The following is an 18,285-nucleotide window of genomic DNA, read 5'->3' on the forward strand; positions in this document are numbered from 1 at the left end:
AGGCCCGCTGGCCTTCTTGGGTGGCAGAAGCTCACCTTGCTGTCATAGTATTTCTCTCGCTTGTCGGTTAAGATGGAGCGAATCACGTTGCCTGCATACTCGATGACCATCTCTCCCACGTCAATGTTCCTCTTGCAGAACAGGCCCCGGCCGTGGATGGGAGACCTGGCCAGCAAGAACACACACACACACACACACAAACACACACAAACACAGAGGGGTGGGCATGTGCCTGCATGCCAGGACCGCCACTCCCCACAGGAGCGCCATGCCATGCACTAAACATGGAGGCAAACCCACCAGGAAGAGGTCCCAAGGAGTGCCGAGACCCACAAAGCCAGGCTCATGGGCCCTGTTGGGGGGAGGGCACCTCTGCAGAGGGGCCCGGCTGGGCAGACGAAGGCCAGACAGCCCCAGGCAACGGCTGCAGAGCGCCAGGCTTCCCGTCCACCCTCCCCAGCTGGGTCCCTCCAGCCGAGCCTCGCCTACCTGTAGACGCCGACAGCCTCCTTGGAGGTCTTCTTCAAGTGCCGGAACCGCATGGGCATGGGCAGGTCCATGCTGGTGGCCCTCCTGAAGCCAGGAAGAAAAGGCAAAAGGATGAGGCTGCACATCAGGTGCCCCCTCCCCTTCCCCCTGGGGGCAAAGGGGGCTCTCCCCCCCCCCGGGCAGCCTCACTCTCCTTGGAGCCCCAGGGGGTCTACCAACCCTTGGCCGCAATGACAGCCGTGACAGAAGGGCTGCCTCCCAGCGGGTCTGAGCTGGAGGGTGGAGAGGGGGGTCCCTGCCTGACCCCTCCCCACCAACTCGCCTCCGCACCCGCTATGTACCGGGCAGACTTCAGCTGCACCTCCTCTTCCTCCTCGTCGTTGGGGTTGTACTCTGGGGGCTGCCGATGCTTCGAAGCCAGGAAATTGAACATGTCGAAGGCAGACTTCCTGAAGGGTAGAGAGAGCGCAGGGCAGATGCAGCAGGAGGCAGACCTCCGGGCAAAAGGGCAGCCTGAAGCCGACCCACACCTCCGGCTTTCCACGCTGCACGCCGGGCACCCTCCTTTGCCTCCTTTCAGGGCCACCGGCCGCACCGCCCTTCGCTTGCAGGGAGAGCTGCCCAGGCTTTGGATTCCCCCGCCCTCTGCTGAGCTTGGCAGGCACCCCTTTCAGAGCTCTGGCGGGCTTTCCCTCCCTCCCTCCCTCCCTCCTTTCCTTCCTTCCTTTCTGACCCACTCAGCCACAGAGCTGGCCTGGAAGGGCTGATGTCTGGGCCACGAGGGCACACAGGGAGAAAGAGGCCTCCCAGGAACCATCCCGAGGCGAAGCTCTCGGCATCCTCGCCAGGAGACCCCGCGGTAGCGCCCGGGCTGTGCCTCCTGCCTTTCTCCGCCCAGAGCAGAGGGGCCGCTCCGGAGGGCTGGTGTCTCTCACCTGCAGTGCACTTCAGCCCGGGCCGACCCGTGGGGATTCACGGGGAGCTCTCGGGCCTCCTCCGGCTTGTGGAAGCGGAACTTGTAGTTGTGGCAGTGCCTTGCGCCCGACAGCTGCTCAATCAGGAACACCACGGCCTCATGGAGAAGGCCCAGCATCCGCAGGCCGCTCACCCCTGGCAGGGGCAAAGGGGGAGAGGGGCCTCTTACCCACCCGTGCAGAGGAAACCAGGGCATCTGCGCACCCCCGGGCCTTTGAAGAAGAGCAGCCGCTGCCGCCACCACCCGAGGGACTGGGGGGGGGCAGGGAACATGGGCTGCACCGCCCGGTCTCAGCAGGAGCCCAGGCTGGAGGGCAGTGGCGCTGCCTGGGCTGGGCCAGGAAGACCCAAGCAGCGACCTCGGCCGACCCAGTCTCCACAGCTGCCGGCCGGCCGGCCCTGTTCTCCTCAGTCCCTGTCCGGAGGGAAGCGAGTCTCTTCCGACCTCCCACGCCCACAGGCCTGGTGCTGAGGAAGCCCACAAAGGCTGGCCCGTCCCGTCGCCACGGCAGGAGGCCCGGCAAGGAGGCCCAGCCCGGTGGCAGGCCCTCCTGCCCAGCTGGGGCTGCTGGCGGTACCTGCGAAGGAGAGCTGCTTCAGGCGGGCGTTGGACCGAGCCTCCTGGACCTTGTCCGTCAGGGACTTCCAGGCTTCTGAGAGGAAGGGGAGAGAAAGACCAGGAGGGACTCAGCGGCAGAAGCAGAGGGGCCACCCCCAAAAGGGCTCCACCCTCCCTTCGGCTCTCATCTTGCCAACATCCAGGGCCGGCCTGCCCTCAGCTGTAGCTCCCCCAGAGGGCCCGCCTCGAGAAGAGGCTGCCGACCCGACCCGGAAGGAGCAGAAGCAGCAGCTGGAGCGGCCGCCGCCGCCCCCGCCTCTCCCGCCCCCTCCATTCCCACCTTCGATACTTTCGGCACAGATCTGAAAGCCATCGTCACTCGAGATCTCAAACACCAGCCCTTTCTTGGGTTTTCTCTCAGCGAGGCTCTCCTTCCTCTTTTGCTCTTGCTGCAGCCAGAACATGAGGGGGGATCTGAAAGTGATCTCTCCCTCCTCCTCCTCCTCCTCCTCTTCCTCCTCCTCCTCTTCCTCCTCCTCTGGGGCTCGGGAGTCTGGAAGGAAAAGAAGCCCCACGTGAGGCCAGAGGGTCCTCAGGCCACCCCAGAATAAGGACAATCTTCCCCAAGACACTGGGGAGGGGGAGGGGGGAGGGGGGAAGAGACAGACACGATCAGCCTTCCTCCGAAGTGGGACCAGGAGGGGGCCGAGCGGTGGCAAAGGCTCTGTCGGGGCCAATCCAGGTGTCCCCTTCTGAGGCAGAATGCCAAGAGGGGTACAGAGTCCCCCCCCCCCCGGTTTCTCCCCACCTACCTCTGTGGTCTTGCTGGCTGGTCGCATTCTGTGCCTGTTGTGCTTCCAGGAGAGACGTGGGCTGCCTGAGGAGAGAAGGAGGACAGTAAGGGGAGAATCCTGTCCTTGCTGGTCAGAGGAAGGACAGTAGATGTCTCGGTTCAGCTGAGAAGAAGCCTGCCATGCTGGGATGGTCGGGAGGTGGTCAGGAGGCGATCCAGAGGCTTGCCAAGCAGGTCCCTCTCCTGCACCGCACCACCCACCGTGCTCATCAGCATGTGGGACCTTGCAGCCCCACCAGGCTCTGGAACGCCCAGGCACAGAGCGTCCCCCGGGTGAAATCCAGAACAGGCAGCTGGCTGCTCTGCTGCTGTGGAACGACGGTGTGGAGTAAACATGGCGTTGTCCCCCACCTCCCCACATTCAGGACCTGGCAATTTAAAACCCACCAGGTAGGTCCTCTGATCCAGTGGCGCCCTGGAGAGGTATCTCTTCCTCTCAGAGCAGACGGCAACATGGCAACTTTGGCATGCCAGCCCTTCTCCCTCCCTCCCTCCCTCTGGAATGCACGAATCCCACCACTGGACCCAAGAAGCTGAGGGACTTACTCGGATGCTTTTGGGGGTGGAGGGTCAATGCTAGCAGCCGCCTCCATGCGTGGCTTTGAGGCAGGAAACCTGAGGGGGGGGGGAAGACACACACACACAGAGAGAGAGAGAGAGAAAAAGAGAGAGAGAGAGAGAGAGAGAGAGGGTTTAGAGCTGAACAGAAGACTCAGGGCTCTTACAAAGCACGAGGTCTGTGGACCGAACCCATTCTAAGCCGAGCTCACTGTTATATATAGAGAAGGAAGCAACTATTATAGAGGCCAGGATGAGACCACCATCTCTGCTCCTGCAGGAAGCCCAACCTTGTGGCTTTCCAGGCCATTAACAGGAGAAAAGCAGCACTATGTTGGAAGACAGGAGAGCTAGGAGGGCCTGGCGTGCTCTGCTCCATGGGGTCATGAAGAGTCGGACATGACTAAACGACTAAACAACAACAATTTTGAACTGCAACAGTTGGTAGGCTGGATGGGAAAAGACGGCACGAAACCCACAGAGGTGGCTCAAGAATCCCAGACCAGATCCTCAACCAGGATGGCAAAAATCTCCCCCACGTACTAATGGTCTTTTAAAAGGCTACCATTCAAATTTCCTATGGCTAGACCTCTCTTTTGTGGGCACTTTTAAGTACTGGGCAGAAAAGCAACAAATGACTGACTGACTGACTGACTGAATGGCCGCCTAGCTGGAAGCCAGAGGATTCCCCAAAGGCCCACCACTCACCTCCTGCTGCCATCCTGAGTGGCCACGGCTGGGCTCTGTGGGGCTGCGTGCGCCTCTGGGGAGCTCGTCCGGAAGGGGGGGCCCTTGTGCTTCTTCCCAGAGCCTTTGCTGTCCAATGAGGACTGGAGCCGTTTCCCTTTGGGCTTTGTTCGCATGGAGTTTCCAGGGACCAGCTCAGTCGAGGGGGAGCTCCCGGGGGGCAGCCGGGGGGAGGAGGAGGAGGAGGAAGTCTTGATCTGGTCCACAGTGGCCGGGTTCACCACATCCACCAACTGGGGGAAGCAGGACATGGGGGGACCTTCCACGGGGGGACGCCCAGCCCCACCCTCGCTGCCGACGAGGTGCTGCGCCAGAGGCCCCAGCGGGTAAGAGCTCTCTGACTCCACAGCCACGCCCGGCGTCTGCGGAGCAGGCAAGACGCCGGCCCCTGAGGCTGCCACCATTGCCGAGGGGCGCTGGACCAATGAGGTCTTGCCAAGGGGTGGAAACCTCCCAGCCCCCGAGGGCGTGGTGGCCGCCTGCTGCTCCGGGAGACCCAGGCTCTGCTCCAAGGTGGCTTTGATCAGAAGGCTGCCGAGGGGCCCCATGTCAGGCCTCCCGGGCAGCCCCCCCGAGCTGGCCAGGGCCACGGAGCCCCCCCGGCCTAGCCCGTGCCCCCCAGCCATGGAGGGGCCTGTGGCCAGGGGGGCGGCCGCCGCTGCCGACGTCTGCATGGACACCACGTTCAGCACAGAGGAGAGCCCGGGCCCTGAGGGAAGGTGGCTGCTCTCTGGCCCGGCCACGCCGGGAGGGGTCCCAACCGCTGCCCCCTGGGGCAGAAGGGAGGCCTGCTCAAAGTACATGACCCCCGACTTGGACCGCTTGATGATGTTGGGGACGGTCCGATGGGACGAGGAGTTCCCGGCGGCACCCAGGTCGAGCAAGCCGGGATGGCCGGGGAGCTGGGGCGGCCCGAAGTTGATTGGCGCCATGTTTGGGGCCACGTCCGAGGGCGCCAGCTTCTTGGGCTTCCGCGCCTGCAGGCGGGCGATCGGCCTCTTCTTGCTCAGCCCGGAAGGAGGGGTGGGGCCGGGGGCTGGGGGCCCCAGGTCAGCCCTCTGACTCACTTCGGGGTCCGGGGGCTGCTGCACCCCGATCAGGAGGCCTGGGGCTGGGCTCCCGAGGGTGGGGGGGAAGCCGCCCTGGGAAGTGGCCGGAAAGGAGTGCAGGGGCTGGTGGTGGGGCATCGGCAGCAGCCCCTTGCTGGGGGGTGGTGGGAAGAGGGGCTGGGGGGACAGGCTAGGATTGAGGCCTGCTGCCAGGGCCAGCTCTGCCGAACCCATGGGCCCCAGCAGGGAAGCGCTTGCCTCCATCACCCCCTGGGCTGCGCCGACAGCTGAGGTCAGCTGAATCTTCTGTGTGACGCCATTAGGGAGTGTCTGAAGGACATACAAGGGCTGCATGTTCTGGTTGACTACTAGAAGCTTCTCGGCTGCCGGGGCCTTGAGGTGGAGAGGGGCCGTCTGCACAGCGGCGTTGGAGATCTGGGAGGGGCCGGCGGGGTTGTCGGCGGTGGCGGCCGGTCCGTATTTGGGATTCTGAAGCGGGAGGGTGGGCGAAACAGGGACCTGGAGGCCGGGTGTTCCGCTGTTCCGGGCCAAGTCTTGGCTGGCCCCATGGCCTGGCTCCCCAGCTCCGCAGGTGGGGCTGGCTATGTGCTCCGCTTCCATGTGGCCTTGAATAAAGGAGTCTGGGGTCAGCGGCCCATCAGGGCTTGGGTCCCCCTGCTGGCTTAAGAGTGCAGGCTCTCCTTCGTTGGACGAAGGCTTTTCTGTGACGGTCACCCTCTTCTCTGCGGACTCCGTGGAAGGCAACGCGAGCATCGATCTCTCCCCTGAGGAAGGGAGGGAGGATTCGGAAATGACGGCCAGCCGCCCGTGATTCTGGCTGGGCACCGTGGGGCTCCGAGTCGTCAAGACCGAGAGATCAGACGGGAGCTCCAAGGGCAGTTCAAAGGGCTCCTCTGCCGAGATAGAGGATGAGACGCTGCTGTCGACGGCTTCTGTGGCCGGCAGCTGCTGAGAGAAGACCTCGAAGAGGCCCATGTCCTTGCCCCGGTTGCTGTCCAGGCCCAGCCCTTCGCCCAGGGTCAGGAGCTCCGAGGAGGAGGACTCCGGGCTCTCCCCCAGGGCCTGCATGGAAGGCGTGTTCTTGAGCACAAAGTCCATGATGTCGGAAGGCAGGATGTTCCCGCAGTCGTCGCTGTTATTGTTGTCCGAGTCGGACTTGAGCAGCTCCGTGCTGAAGGTGTCCAGAAGGTTCTTGTCCGACGGCTCGGCGCTCGTGCGAGGCCGGCGGCCGGGGGCCTCCAAGGAGCTCAGCTGAGCCTCCAAAGAATCCTGGCCCGGGACCTTGACGCGGCAGTTCTCCATCTTCGCCTCCGCTGCTTTATGGCCGGCCGAGGTCTTGCTCGCCGGGGCTTTCTCTCCACCACCTTCGCTCCGATCCAGCTTCAAGCTCTCCGTCCCGTTTTCTTTGCCGCTTCTTTTGGTCCCCGAGCTGACTTTCCTCATGGTGGTGGTGGTGGTCACGGTGATGCTCGTGTCGCTCTCTGTCCCGTCATCCACACCGTCCAGCTGAGAGACTGTGGGGAGGCTGAGGCGCTCCTCTTCATGGAACAAGCCGTGAGGGGCAAGGTGTTCCTCGGCGCTCGAGACCACCGTTCTGGTGAAGTTATAGTAGTAGAGGTCGTCCTCGTCCGAAGTGCTCAGATCATCTGCGCCGTCCACTTGCCCCTCGGCCGACCTCTTCCCCCGCTTCTTGCCAGGGGAGTTGCTGTAGAAGGGAAGGTCTTCCTCGCCATACGACCTCACCCCGTACAAGGGGGTGAGCCCAAAGAACATGTTGGACCGGGCCCGGGCACTGCGCCGAGGGTACCGCCGCTTGTAGGCCCCATCCTCCTGGGCTTTTGCACCCTCCTGGAGCATCAGGCTGCTGCTGCTGCTGCCTCCGCCGCTGCTGCCATCCTGGACAGTGGGGAGGCCGGTGTAGCCTTCCCCTGGGGGAGCTTCTGGGGCAGAGGAACAACCCAGGCTTGCCTGGGTCGCCACACCGTTGCCCGACTCAGGCCCAGAAGCTGGCTTGTTCTCCACAGCCTCAGCTTCCGCCTCACTCTCTCTTGGGACGTTCCTGGGCTGGCTCTCCCCTTCCATCTTGAGGGGAGTCAGTGTTACTTTGACTGTGCGCTTCTGCGAAGCCTGCAGCTCCTTGGAGGGTGCTGTTTCGCCCGGGAAAGAGGCCTTGGCTGTCCTCTGGCTCATCGGGTTGCTCTCGACTGCCTTCTCGGCAGCAGCCCCACTTGCGCTGTTACTGAGCCTTGGAGAAATCAGTTCGGGGGCCATCGCACGATAAGCCAACTCTGACTCCACACTTTCTTTGTGGCTGGCTGGGAGAAGGCTGGATGCCGGACAAGGCCTCCCGGCGTGTCTCTCCTTGGCTCCCTTCTTGGCCTTCTGCCGTCTCTCTCTGCCTACACAGGACACGAAGGGGTCACTCACGGAAGGAGGCCTCTGAGTGGCCCCAGGAAGCTTAGAGATCTTCGCTTCAGGATCCCCCTTGTGAGAGCAGGTCTTCTCCGGCTGGAGCATGGGATCCACTGGCTGGTCCTGCAGCTCCTTCTTTGGGGGTCTCTGATTCAAAGGCAGAAAAGCAGCCGGCTCTTGGGAAGGAAACAAGCCAGGAAGGGCCTCGGAAAGCTTCCCTGTTTTGCTGCCCTTGGGTTCTGGGCTAGCAGGTCTCACGCCAGGGGACCCCGAGTGCAAACTCCCAGGGGTGGTACTTGAGTCCCTGGGGCTCACCAGTTTGCCCTTCTCCACTTTGGCAGAGAGAGGCGCTGCTTCCGGTGGTGGGCCCCCCTCCGAGGGGGGAAAAGCCCCTTTGCTCCCACTGGCGGCTGCTGGCCTCGGGTAACTGGGAGGGAGAGCAGAGCTCCCTGGGACGGAGAGACGGGGTGCTGCTGGGTCGCCCCCAGAATGCTCCGGCGTGAGCTTTGCACTTGGAGAGCCCTGCTCGAGGGCAGGAACCGTGCTGGGGGTGCCGTGCCTAGAGAGAGCAGCTCCTGCTCGGCCGGCCGGCAGCATCCACGACCTCGGCTGCTGAGGGGAGAGAGGGGAGGCACTGGGTCTCCGAGAGCCGATGCTCCGGAGGCCGGATGAAAGCAGCGGGTCCCCCACAGTCACTATCTCGTGCGTCATCGGAGTAGGGCTCCCTGGAGAAAGAGAAAAGGGAAAGGAAGTGCGTTGTTGCAGAGCCTGACTCCCTGGGATCAGACGCAATGCAGCCTTCCGCGAAGGCAAAACGCCCGACTGCTATCGGCAAGGACCCGCACCAGCCACCCTTGGCCTTCTGAGCGGAACAGTTCCCAGTTCTCATTCATCCCAGCCCTCCTCAGCGACGGCACGAGGAAGGCCCTTTCGGGGATCCCCTCTCCACAAGCCCCAAAGCCAGGACAACGCTGGAGGCCCCGGGACGGGCGTCGGAAAGCGGCAGCGAGGGCAAGCCATGCACGCCAGGGCAGGGGAGCAGCGGGAAGGGAGGGAGCCAGACCTGCCGAGGGCAACGGCCGTGAGCCCGGGGAGCGCTGGGCCGGGGAAAAACTCAGTGTCCGGATCCGCAAGGCCTTGCAGTTCTGAGGATGCGGCAGGAGGTCTGAAGGCGGAGGGCTCATCAGTGCAGCTCCCGCCTGGCCCTCCCTGGCGGGAACGTCTGCTGCAGAAGGAAAACGGAACATCAGGGAAAAGCCAAGAGGCGTCTGAGCAGAACAGCTGCAAGGCCGAGGGGGAGGGGCAGCGTCTCCTTCTCCATCACAGCAGCCTTCTCTCTTCCTCTCCCTCCCCCCCAGAGGGCCCTAAACAAGGTCTTCCTGCTGCAGCCGCTCAGAGGGGTCGGGAGGGAAAGGCCGTGGGTTAGTAGCATGTGCCTGCTGGGCCACACAGAGCAAAGCCTATGCAGAGCGTGTCCCGGGAGGGGACAGGTCCGTTTCAACTGGGAACGCCACTCCCCAATCCAGTCACCCTTCTTAGGCCCTCGGGGAGGGGGAGCATCAGCCCGAGCTCACGCAATGCCATTCTGAGCCAGGCACGGGGGCCGCACCCCATGGAAAGAGTCCTAGGCGAATATACGGGAGGGTGACAAGGGGACCCTCTTCTGCTCACTGGGGCAAAGCTGTCCTCAAAGGGATGCCTCTGCCTTCTGGAAGAGGAGCGCCACCCACCAGGCAGAGCAGGGCCCAGGAAAGCCCGACGGCCAACTGTGTGGCTGCCTCGTCGGCAAAGACTCACCCGAAAGCGGTCCTGGGCTGTGAGCGATCGTCCGGTTGTTGCCGTGCTCGACGGTGCTGTTGATGTCGGGCTCCAAGGCGGGGGGGCGGCATTCCATGATTTTGCAGGTGTACACGCAGCGCTTCCGGGCATCCATGGTGCTCCAGTACACTCGGGAGCACCTGGGAGGGGAGAGAGGGGGAGAGCATGGGCGGGAGGGCGAGGGGCAGGCCTGCTGGCAGAACCGTTCCCTTGGCCCAGGGGAGGGTGGCTTTGGCCTTCCCCTGCTGGACCCTTGGGGGGGGGGGAGGAGAGCGTGACACGAGATTCCACGGCGGCGGCGGCACCTGCTGCTTTGGACTTACTGGTAGCCGATGGGGAAGAGCTTGTCCTCACAGTCCGAGAGATCATTCAGGATCCCCAGGCAGTCAATGGTCATCGAACCTGCGGCAGAGAAAGGGCACCAGAGAGGTCCTGTGAGGGCGAGCGGTTACAGACCCAGCCCTTACCCTGCTTCTTAGGCCAGCGGCTGAGGCCTCACCGATCATCATGTGGATGTTCTCTGGCTCCAGACCGTTCAGGAACTTCCGTCGCAAGCTGATCCCTTCAAAGTCCACAAAGACCCTCCTCAGGACTTCAAAGCCATTCTCAGGCACCACCTGCAGCAAGCCAGCCAGCAGACGGTAAGAAAGTGGGGGGGGGGGGAGGGAGCCGAGGGAACCCAGAACAGTCCCGCTACCACGCGCCCCCCGCCCGGAAGGGGGCTCACCTCTCCTCTGACGACGTCCCGATGGCGCTGGCAATAGACTTTCTTGTCCTCCAGGAAGACACAGCTCTTCGCCCGTGAGCACATGAAGTGGTAGTTGCTGGTGCAGGAGGCCAGGCAGCAGCCCACCGTGGCCCCCGGCCTCTGGCAAAGCTCGCACCTCTGCAAGGACCAGTTGTCATGTTACAAACAATGGCCAAAAGAGTAAGCCAAACTAGTACTCACACTGAAAAGCAAGCACTCAGGTGTACCTCAAGTGCCTGTCAGAATTTGAAGGAAAGTACAAGAAGCTTTGTCATGTGCAAAGCCTCCATCCCCACCTTTTGAGTAAGAAAAGAGTCACACCATGAGTGCGTCAAAGCCAATTTACTAGTGTTACAAGAAACTCTTCCTCGTTGCCTTAAAATGTCACTTTAAGAAATATTTAGGCAGGAATTTTAGGCAGGTTACTATACTGAATGATTAGAGCAACTTATTTCTGAGAAATAGCTTTCCAAGCCTTGGTGCCTATCAGAGCGACGTGAGAGTCCTGCCCAAAGTTCACCAAGAACTCCTGTAATTTCAGCAACCAAAGGCAGACCCCCCGGGCCCAAAGCCTGGTCTGGTCTGTGCACACGGCTGTGTTCTTGCTGCCGGCACTCAGCCAGACGTCCTCCAGACTTCCACTTAGAGGTCTTTCTGCTCACACCAGTTCCCCAGCACAGAAAAGGGCTCCCTGGTTCAGAGGCAGAAGCCCATCCACCCCTCCCACTAGACTGAGCCTCCTGGTTATTCCAGGGCAGTGCCAGCAAGAGACTAAGCCAGGTCACATCCTGTGAGGACGCTGCAGCCACAGAGGGCGCCTGTGCTCATCTCTGCAGTGGGGGGGGCCCTCTGTGCCCCCACTGGATGTCATGGGCTGCATCTCCCAGGAGGTCTCACAACTGACAACGCTGGCTAAGTGTGATAAGCAGGTTGGCCAGGAATATTCGGAGCCCCCCCCCCTGCTTTAGAGCAGGGCTCCCCAACCCAGAGCAGCCCAGGTGTTCTGGGACAGACACTCCCAGAAACCCCAGCCGGCGCGGCTGGTGGTGAAGCCCTTCCGGGAACTGCCGTCTTAGGCAACACCCCATGGGTTGCCTAAGATGGGGAACCACCAGCTTAGAGGATGCTTCCCGTGTTCAAGGGGCAGCTGCTTCGGCTTTCCTGCAGCTCCAGTCACTCGACAGGGAGAGTTCAATGATCTCCTTCTGTTTTTGTAAACAGGCACCTGGGAACCCGGTCACTTAAACCACAGAGAATCCAGCAATAAAAAGCATTTGTCCTTCTTGAAGCAAGACCATTAGAAGTCAGGCAACACTTTACTCCCCAGGAATCCTTCCTACCCACCAGCTGCTTCCCTCGGATCACAGCCACATGGACGTTCTTCAATGAGCCGTCGTCGTCTTCAAACACTTCAGCTGACCACAGGGCACAGTTCACATGAGTCCACTCGTTTTGCCCAATATACAGGAGACGACCCGCATCCTGTATCAAAGCAAAAGGCCCCCCAGGCACTAAGGATTCAGGAGGTCCAAAGCACCGTGAGTAGTGAGGGGGCGGGAGAGGCCATCCTGCCCCCCTAACTGGAAAAGGAGCAGCAAAGGGTCAGGGCTGAATCCTTCCCATGGCATTTATCCCCTAGCCCACATCTATCCAGGGAGGTGAAAAATATTTCCAGGAAAATGCTTGTCAAATGCTCAGCTGGTATCAGATATAAACTGCAGCTGCAATATCTCTCACTCTACCCGGCAAGTGAAAAACAAGCAGCAATGAAGAAAACCCCACTAAGAGAAGGCCCTGCTGGGACGGTCGTGCAACAGGATGGAGCGCGCCGGGCCTTTCGCCTTTTTGCCCCTTAGGACAGGGAGTTGATCTCAGCAGGTCCAAGGGCCGAAGTCCAACCGGACTGGCTACCCAGGGAGTGAGTACACCCACCCACCCACCCACCCACCTCTGTGTCTCCCACCCCATGAAAAACAGGCCATCCGGTTTTCAGTCCCCTTTCCAGGCCTCACAACTGCAACCTTATTTTTATTTCAATATTGCCAACACAGTAGTTGAAGCACTTGTGGTGCTATGCAAAAGGGGCGACCCTGCCACATGATCTGCCACAGGCCATATTGAGTAGCTCAGGATGCAGGTAAGGTTACGCCATTTTCCTCAGCAGGATTTCAGCCACTGAATGTTTAACCCTCTTTATACCTTTTAGATTAGGCATCCTTCAGTCTCAAGAGACCACGGCAACGTGCCCTGAATAGAGGACTTGGAACAGCGTCTAGTGTGGCTGAGAAGGCCAATATGAGATTGCAATCCCTTCCATACTGAAGACCAATACAATCTGTCCTCTGTCCAGCTCCCTGATTTTGCTGCTTTCAGGACTGCCTCTTGGCCTCAGCCTGCTGGACAAGGGTCTCTTCCAAATGGGAGAGGCCATGATGCACCGCCTGCCTCCAGGCTGAACGTTCAAATATACTTTTTTTATATCTATTTAAAACTGTAGTTTCTGGCTTTAACTGCTTTCCACTACATGGAAACATCTTGTCCTGCAGTAAATATTTCCTGGCTTCCTTTTCGGTTAACCAGTGGTCAGAAACTGACTTTCTTAATCAGTTAAGGTACAGACATTCAATTTTAAAGGCTGCAGCAAAGTCTTTTTGCCCCTTAGGACAGGGAGTTGATCTCAGCAGGGCCAAGGGCCGAAGTCCAACCCGACTGGCCACCCAGGGAGTGACCTACAGCAAGTTGGAATAAATACGGAATAGTCACAGATAAGCTGCATCAATGGCTGGGAAGCTGGCAGAAATGATTTTCAGTTCCTTTAAAAAAAATGATTATTTAGGGGGAAGCAATTTATGGGCTGGAGGGTGACAGGGAAACCCCAGACTCCACAACCCCCACCCCCACCCCGGCCTGCTCTGTCCTCCTCATAACAAAAATTCCCCTCAAAGCTACTTACGTTCCCTTCATCATCACCGTACTTCAAACAAAGCGCACACTGCCTGTTGTCTTCCACATCTGGAGGGGGCCCAAGTTCTGGACTGTCCTCCTGGCTTCTGTCAGAACCTCGAAGCAAAAACAGAGCTGCTCATCTCCCCCCCATTCACAACTGGGAGGAAGCGCAGGCTGGAAACAGACTGCTGGAGAAACAATCCAGCTCACCAAAGCCAAAGAAGAAGCCCACTGGCCCGGCTCGCTTCATGGAGCTTCTGCTTCCCTTGAAAAGGGAAAGCAAGCCAGACCAACCACACAGGCGCACAGCAGGCAGAAAGAGACTCCTTCTGGACTTAGGAGGAGAAGTGCGTCAGGCGGAAGGACCCCCAACCCGCCCCTCCCCCCCACATGGTTTGTGCTGGGCAAGATCCCCACCCCTGCATCTCCCTTGCTCCCGAAAAACCAGAGGTGAGCTCTCTCACTGGAGACGGGCGGCGTAGGAGGATGCAGGGGAACAGGAAGGTCTGGCTCTCCGGGGCCTTTGGGTTTGGGAGCTGGGATAATCTTCTTCATCAAGGGTGGCTGCTGAGCACCAGTGTCTTCTTCCCGCTCCTGCCACTGGGCGTAGTTGTGGTCCAGGGAGGGAGGCAGGACCGCATTGGGTAGCATCCCGCTGCTGGAAGGAAGCAAGAGATTGGGGTCCAACATCAGGCCCATCACCACCCCACTCCATCCCGCCCCTATCCAATTCCAGCCTAACAAGAAAATGGGAACATCCCATTTCCTCTTGTGGTGAACGAAGCATACGACAGCCAAGGAGAGCACACCCCCACCACCCACCACCCGGTTTTCCTTCTGGAGTGGGAACTCAGCACAGGGACTGGCGGTGAGAAGCTGGAGTCCCTGCCCCCCCCCCAACGGGAGTGAACTCTGGTGTCCCTTTCAGGGTATGAGGGGCAGCAGCGCCTCCGGTCTGAAGAGCCAGCAGACCAACAGCAGCAGGGAAGGGGCTACTGAAAGCAGAAGCATCTCTTACTTGGTGGTGACTTTGTTTGGTTCCCAGAATCTTGATTTCTTGACACTGAACCATGGAAAAACCCGCTCCATTTGCTACCGGGAGGGGAGGAACACCAAGGCTTTATTAGAAGTATTTTGTAAAATCTCCACATTTAACATTTCACAAGGACCTATGCAAATTCAGGCAAGAAGAACCCATTCTGGACTTGGATGTCTGCCAAGCTGAGGCCCCTGTTTGTTTCATGGGGAAAGGTGCTACCTGTGGAACCCCCCCCCCCGCCCAAAGCTGGCAGCCTCTCCTCGAAGCGAGAGTGCAAGTGGGCTCACCCGGATGAAAAAGGACTTCACCATGCTGTTGGCCTTCTTCAGTTCCGGCTGCCCCCCATCGGCATTAATGGCTGCCTGAACAATCTTGACAACGTCGTCGCTGAACTCCAACTGAAACAGAAAGGAGGATCTGGTCGCTCACGCCTCCTCCTCCTCCTCCTCCCCCAGGGGTGAACCTCAAAGGGCAAAGGGCCAGTCTCCCCTCCTCAGCACTTGTGTATGCACATGTGTGAATGTGTGTGTATGTGCACGCACACGCACGTAACCCGTTCCTCCAGCTCCCCTCCCCTCCCCTCCTCCCCCCACCCATGAGCAGCACAGGAGTGCAGCTGCCCAAGGCCAGGCCTGCCGGACTCCTCCGGGAGGAAATCACAGCAAAAACAGGCCGTTTAAAGGCCACCTCTGAAGACCTCCCCTTTGTTTTCCTTCCCCACCCGCGGAATGGCCACCTGCAACTCTCCTTGAAGCGGCGGAGGAGAGGCTGCTCAGGTGGGGACCTACCACAGAGGCGTAGCCTCCTTGGTCCATTTTCCTCTTCACGCTCTCCAGATCCAGCGGCCGCGGCTCCTCCTGCTTGCTGACTTCGGTGAGCACCGGCGGGTCAGGGCCTTCTGGAGAACTTCGGGACGGGAGACTCTCCTCCGTCTCTGGGTTTAAGTCGGGTGGCTTGGCTGCCTGCGATGGATGAAAAGAGCCCCGCGGGCCTCGGATCAGCCTCCCATCAATGCCCCCCCCCCCCGGAGGCACCTCAAAGGAGGTGCAGGGGAACAAGGGCAGAGGAAGGCAGCCCAGATCTGACCTCAACAGCTGGCCCCAGGTCCATTCCCTCGCGTGGATGCTGGGGATAGAGAAGCGCCCAGCCCTAAAGCCCCTCTCTTCCCGTGGGACCCCTGCCCCGCCCTGCCTTAGGTGTCTTGCGGACACCTTGTGCAGCAGGAGGAGACTTCGGGAAAGGTAGAGAACAGGAAAGAGGTTTGCAAGGAAAATATCAGGAGAATAAAGCCAGAAGCGATCGGCCTCTGGGAGTAAGGCAGGGGCCTGTGTTCACGGGACCTAAGCAAGCTCCTTCTGTGTCCTGTCCCTGGCTCCTCAGAAGGCCCGGGGGAAAAGGCCAGGCAGTGGTTGCCACGAGGGTTCCAGTGCTGCCCTGGCTTCCCCTGGGAGGGGGGTGCAGGATCCCACTCTTTTTGTCTCAGCTACGGCGTGACTCTTTGCTCCACGCCCCTCTCTCTGACACTCGTGGGGCCACTGTCTTCTGCCAGAACCGGCCATTTATTGCTAGCCGTGCTTTTCTTCAAGACAGATGGAAGATGGCTTGATTTCCAAAGCACAGCCAGAATTCAGATGCACCTAGACACCTGCTCGGTGCAGGTGAAGAGCAAGGCTCACCTGTCGGAAGCGCAGCAAGTGGCTGGTGGTCCTCGAGTTAAGCAGGGCGGCTAGAACTTGCTTCAATGAAAGCTGCAGCTCCTTCTCCAACGCCAGCCGCCACTCGGCCGGATGCTGCTCTGTGCAGTTTATGCAGGTGTAAGCCACGCTTTCAGGCAGGTTGGAAAGGATCTCGTACATCTCGTCTGAAGGGAGAAACGGCCAGAGTTAAAGCAGGAATGCGAAGGTTCAGAATATCCATAAGGGACGTTGACCGATGTGGGGCAAGGGCAGGTTTCAGGGCACAGGAGGACAAGCGAGAGGGGTCAACTTCGGGATGGCATAGGGGCTTACACCTCTAGGGGGCACAGAAAATGTACGCATGGTCAGAACGGCTAGGGGTCTGGGTTGATCTGCACAGGGCTCTTGAGCTGCAGTGGAAACCTGACCGCCCCCCATCCAGGCTTCTCTCTTCTCCTGTTGCAACCTGCCCGTGTTCCCCTCCTGGGACTTCCCACCCCAATCCGGTTCTCTTGCCCAGAGGAACTGGTCAAGGGGGATCTCTGGGGTAAGCCTCTGGCCGGCAGCTGCCGCTGCCACCCTCCTCTTCCTCGCTTGCCCGGCGCCTCACCAGAGAGGTTTTCACACTTCGAGTGCACCCAGTGGTCACACTTCCCGCACTGCATCATCTTGCTCTCGTAGTCGTCGTCGTCATAGCACTTGTCGCACAAGGGGCAGAAGTTCCCTGCACGCCGAACACAGGAGCCACCCGGCCATCAGCACTCCCACCAAGGGGGGGGGCAACTGGCCAACCGGAGAGCCCCCCCCCAAAGGGCAAGGGTGGCTTCCGGTCCCTTCTGCCCTTGACTGATGGGTCAGTTGGTCCGCCGACTGAACGGGCGACACCCCCACCCCACGTTGCGCATCTGCTCATGGAGCAGCAGCCACGTGCCCGTCCTAGGCTCTGGCACGTGGCAGCTTCCACATCCCCGCGTTTCCCCAACGCACCTTTAGCGAAGAGCTTGGCACAGTCGTGGCAGAGAGAGAAGTCGTGAGACCACTGGGCGTCCCACCCTTTGCCTGGGGTCGTTGCCCCACAACTCTTGCAGCGAACACACTTTGTGCAGATCTGAAAGGCAGAAAGGCATGGCGGAGGGTCCCTCCCCGCTTGTGGACTTCCGCCCAACCCCTTCTCTCTCAAGGCTCCCCCAGAAGGCGCCCGTGCTCACCCAGGGAGACACACCTCCAGCCTCGGGCCCCTACCCCCCCCCCGTTCCGTCCCCTCATTGACCAGACGTCTCCTGGAGACACCGGTGCTGTGGTTCACGGTGGGTGGACTCCTTGCTTGGGCTAGGCCAGTCTCAAGAAAAGCCACGCCAAGCCACGGAGAATTCCCCGCCCCCCCTCGCCCCACTCCTCCGAGCCCAGAAAAGGGAACTCACCCAAACCTTCTTCTTCTTGGTTGGCTTGGTTGGGTAGTTCGGTCCCAGGCACTCCGGGTGGTAGCTGTTTCGGCACTTGTTACACTCGAGCAATTGCTACGGACACGGAGAGGGAACAGAGGCCACGCTCACCCTGAGCCCTCGCCTGGCGCTTCAGACCTCAACCACCCACAGCCATTGTGGTGTAGCCAGAGCAAAGCCGCCCCCCACCCCACCCCACAGGCCCCCCCACGCATGCTCCCTCCCTCCCTGCCAGCCAGCCAGCTGGACGGACTACCTTGGTGGCCTGATGCTGCCTCCCACACACGTGGCAGAACTTGCAGCGGCGGCAGCACCAGTTCTCCAGCTGGTCCTCCAGGGGGCGCTCACCGTCCTCCAGACAGAATCGGTGGAAAGGCTCACAGCACACCTGGCAGTACACAAACTGCAAGCAAAGAGAGGGAGGGAAGGAGGGAGGGAGGGAGAGAGAGCCCGTTGGGCAGGGGCAGGCTAGCTGGCTCCCCCCCCCCATCCACTTACCAGCCCCTCGACCCTCCAGCGCACTCCCTCCCCCAGGGAGCATCAGGCGCCGGACAGGCTTAGGTGACACCCAAGGGAGTCGGAAACGACTGCAGGCAGGAGTCCTTAGCTTGCTTTTGCTGCTTGGAGGGGCAACACGTCCAGCAACCTTTCAAAGGGACTGACCGGTGGGGGTTTGCTGAGGACGCCCCCCCCCGCCCCCCCCGGTGTCCAACCCCCACAAACCTCCTCCAGCTCCTTACCTCCACGTGCCCACTGCTGGCGCAGAGGAAGCAGACCACCCTGGGCGTGATCGGGATGGAGGTCAGGATGCCCAGGCCACCCACCTCCCAGACGTGCTCGATCTCGCGGTCCTCCTAGGAAGGAGAAGGAAAGGCCGTGGGAAGACAGGGGCAGCTCTCAGGCAGGCCCCGCCAGGGCACTGGTTGCAGGAAAGGGGGGGGGGAGGGAGAGCC

At 60.6% G+C, this 18,285-nt stretch overlaps 1 protein-coding gene across 1 annotated transcript in view; it reads right to left on the minus strand.

The window, feature by feature from the left end:
- KMT2A (lysine methyltransferase 2A) overlaps positions 1 to 18,285 on the minus strand; it is a 40,665-nt gene that overhangs the window by 3,902 nt on the left and 18,478 nt on the right. The window contains 26 exon segments of the mRNA XM_072979399.2: positions 36 to 165; positions 490 to 573; positions 831 to 938; positions 1,425 to 1,599; positions 2,043 to 2,117; positions 2,364 to 2,576; positions 2,836 to 2,900; positions 3,423 to 3,491; positions 4,143 to 8,388; positions 8,727 to 8,888; positions 9,461 to 9,621; positions 9,805 to 9,883; positions 9,981 to 10,098; positions 10,209 to 10,367; positions 11,574 to 11,711; positions 13,183 to 13,289; positions 13,640 to 13,833; positions 14,194 to 14,267; positions 14,502 to 14,612; positions 15,003 to 15,176; positions 15,891 to 16,075; positions 16,501 to 16,614; positions 16,878 to 16,998; positions 17,312 to 17,407; positions 17,589 to 17,735; positions 18,073 to 18,186. Coding sequence (XP_072835500.2) covers positions 36 to 165; positions 490 to 573; positions 831 to 938; positions 1,425 to 1,599; positions 2,043 to 2,117; positions 2,364 to 2,576; positions 2,836 to 2,900; positions 3,423 to 3,491; positions 4,143 to 8,388; positions 8,727 to 8,888; positions 9,461 to 9,621; positions 9,805 to 9,883; positions 9,981 to 10,098; positions 10,209 to 10,367; positions 11,574 to 11,711; positions 13,183 to 13,289; positions 13,640 to 13,833; positions 14,194 to 14,267; positions 14,502 to 14,612; positions 15,003 to 15,176; positions 15,891 to 16,075; positions 16,501 to 16,614; positions 16,878 to 16,998; positions 17,312 to 17,407; positions 17,589 to 17,735; positions 18,073 to 18,186 — 7,419 coding nt within the window.

Source organism: Pogona vitticeps, chromosome 8 (genome assembly GCF_051106095.1).
Source record: "Pogona vitticeps strain Pit_001003342236 chromosome 8, PviZW2.1, whole genome shotgun sequence".
NCBI lineage: Eukaryota > Metazoa > Chordata > Lepidosauria > Squamata > Agamidae > Pogona > Pogona vitticeps.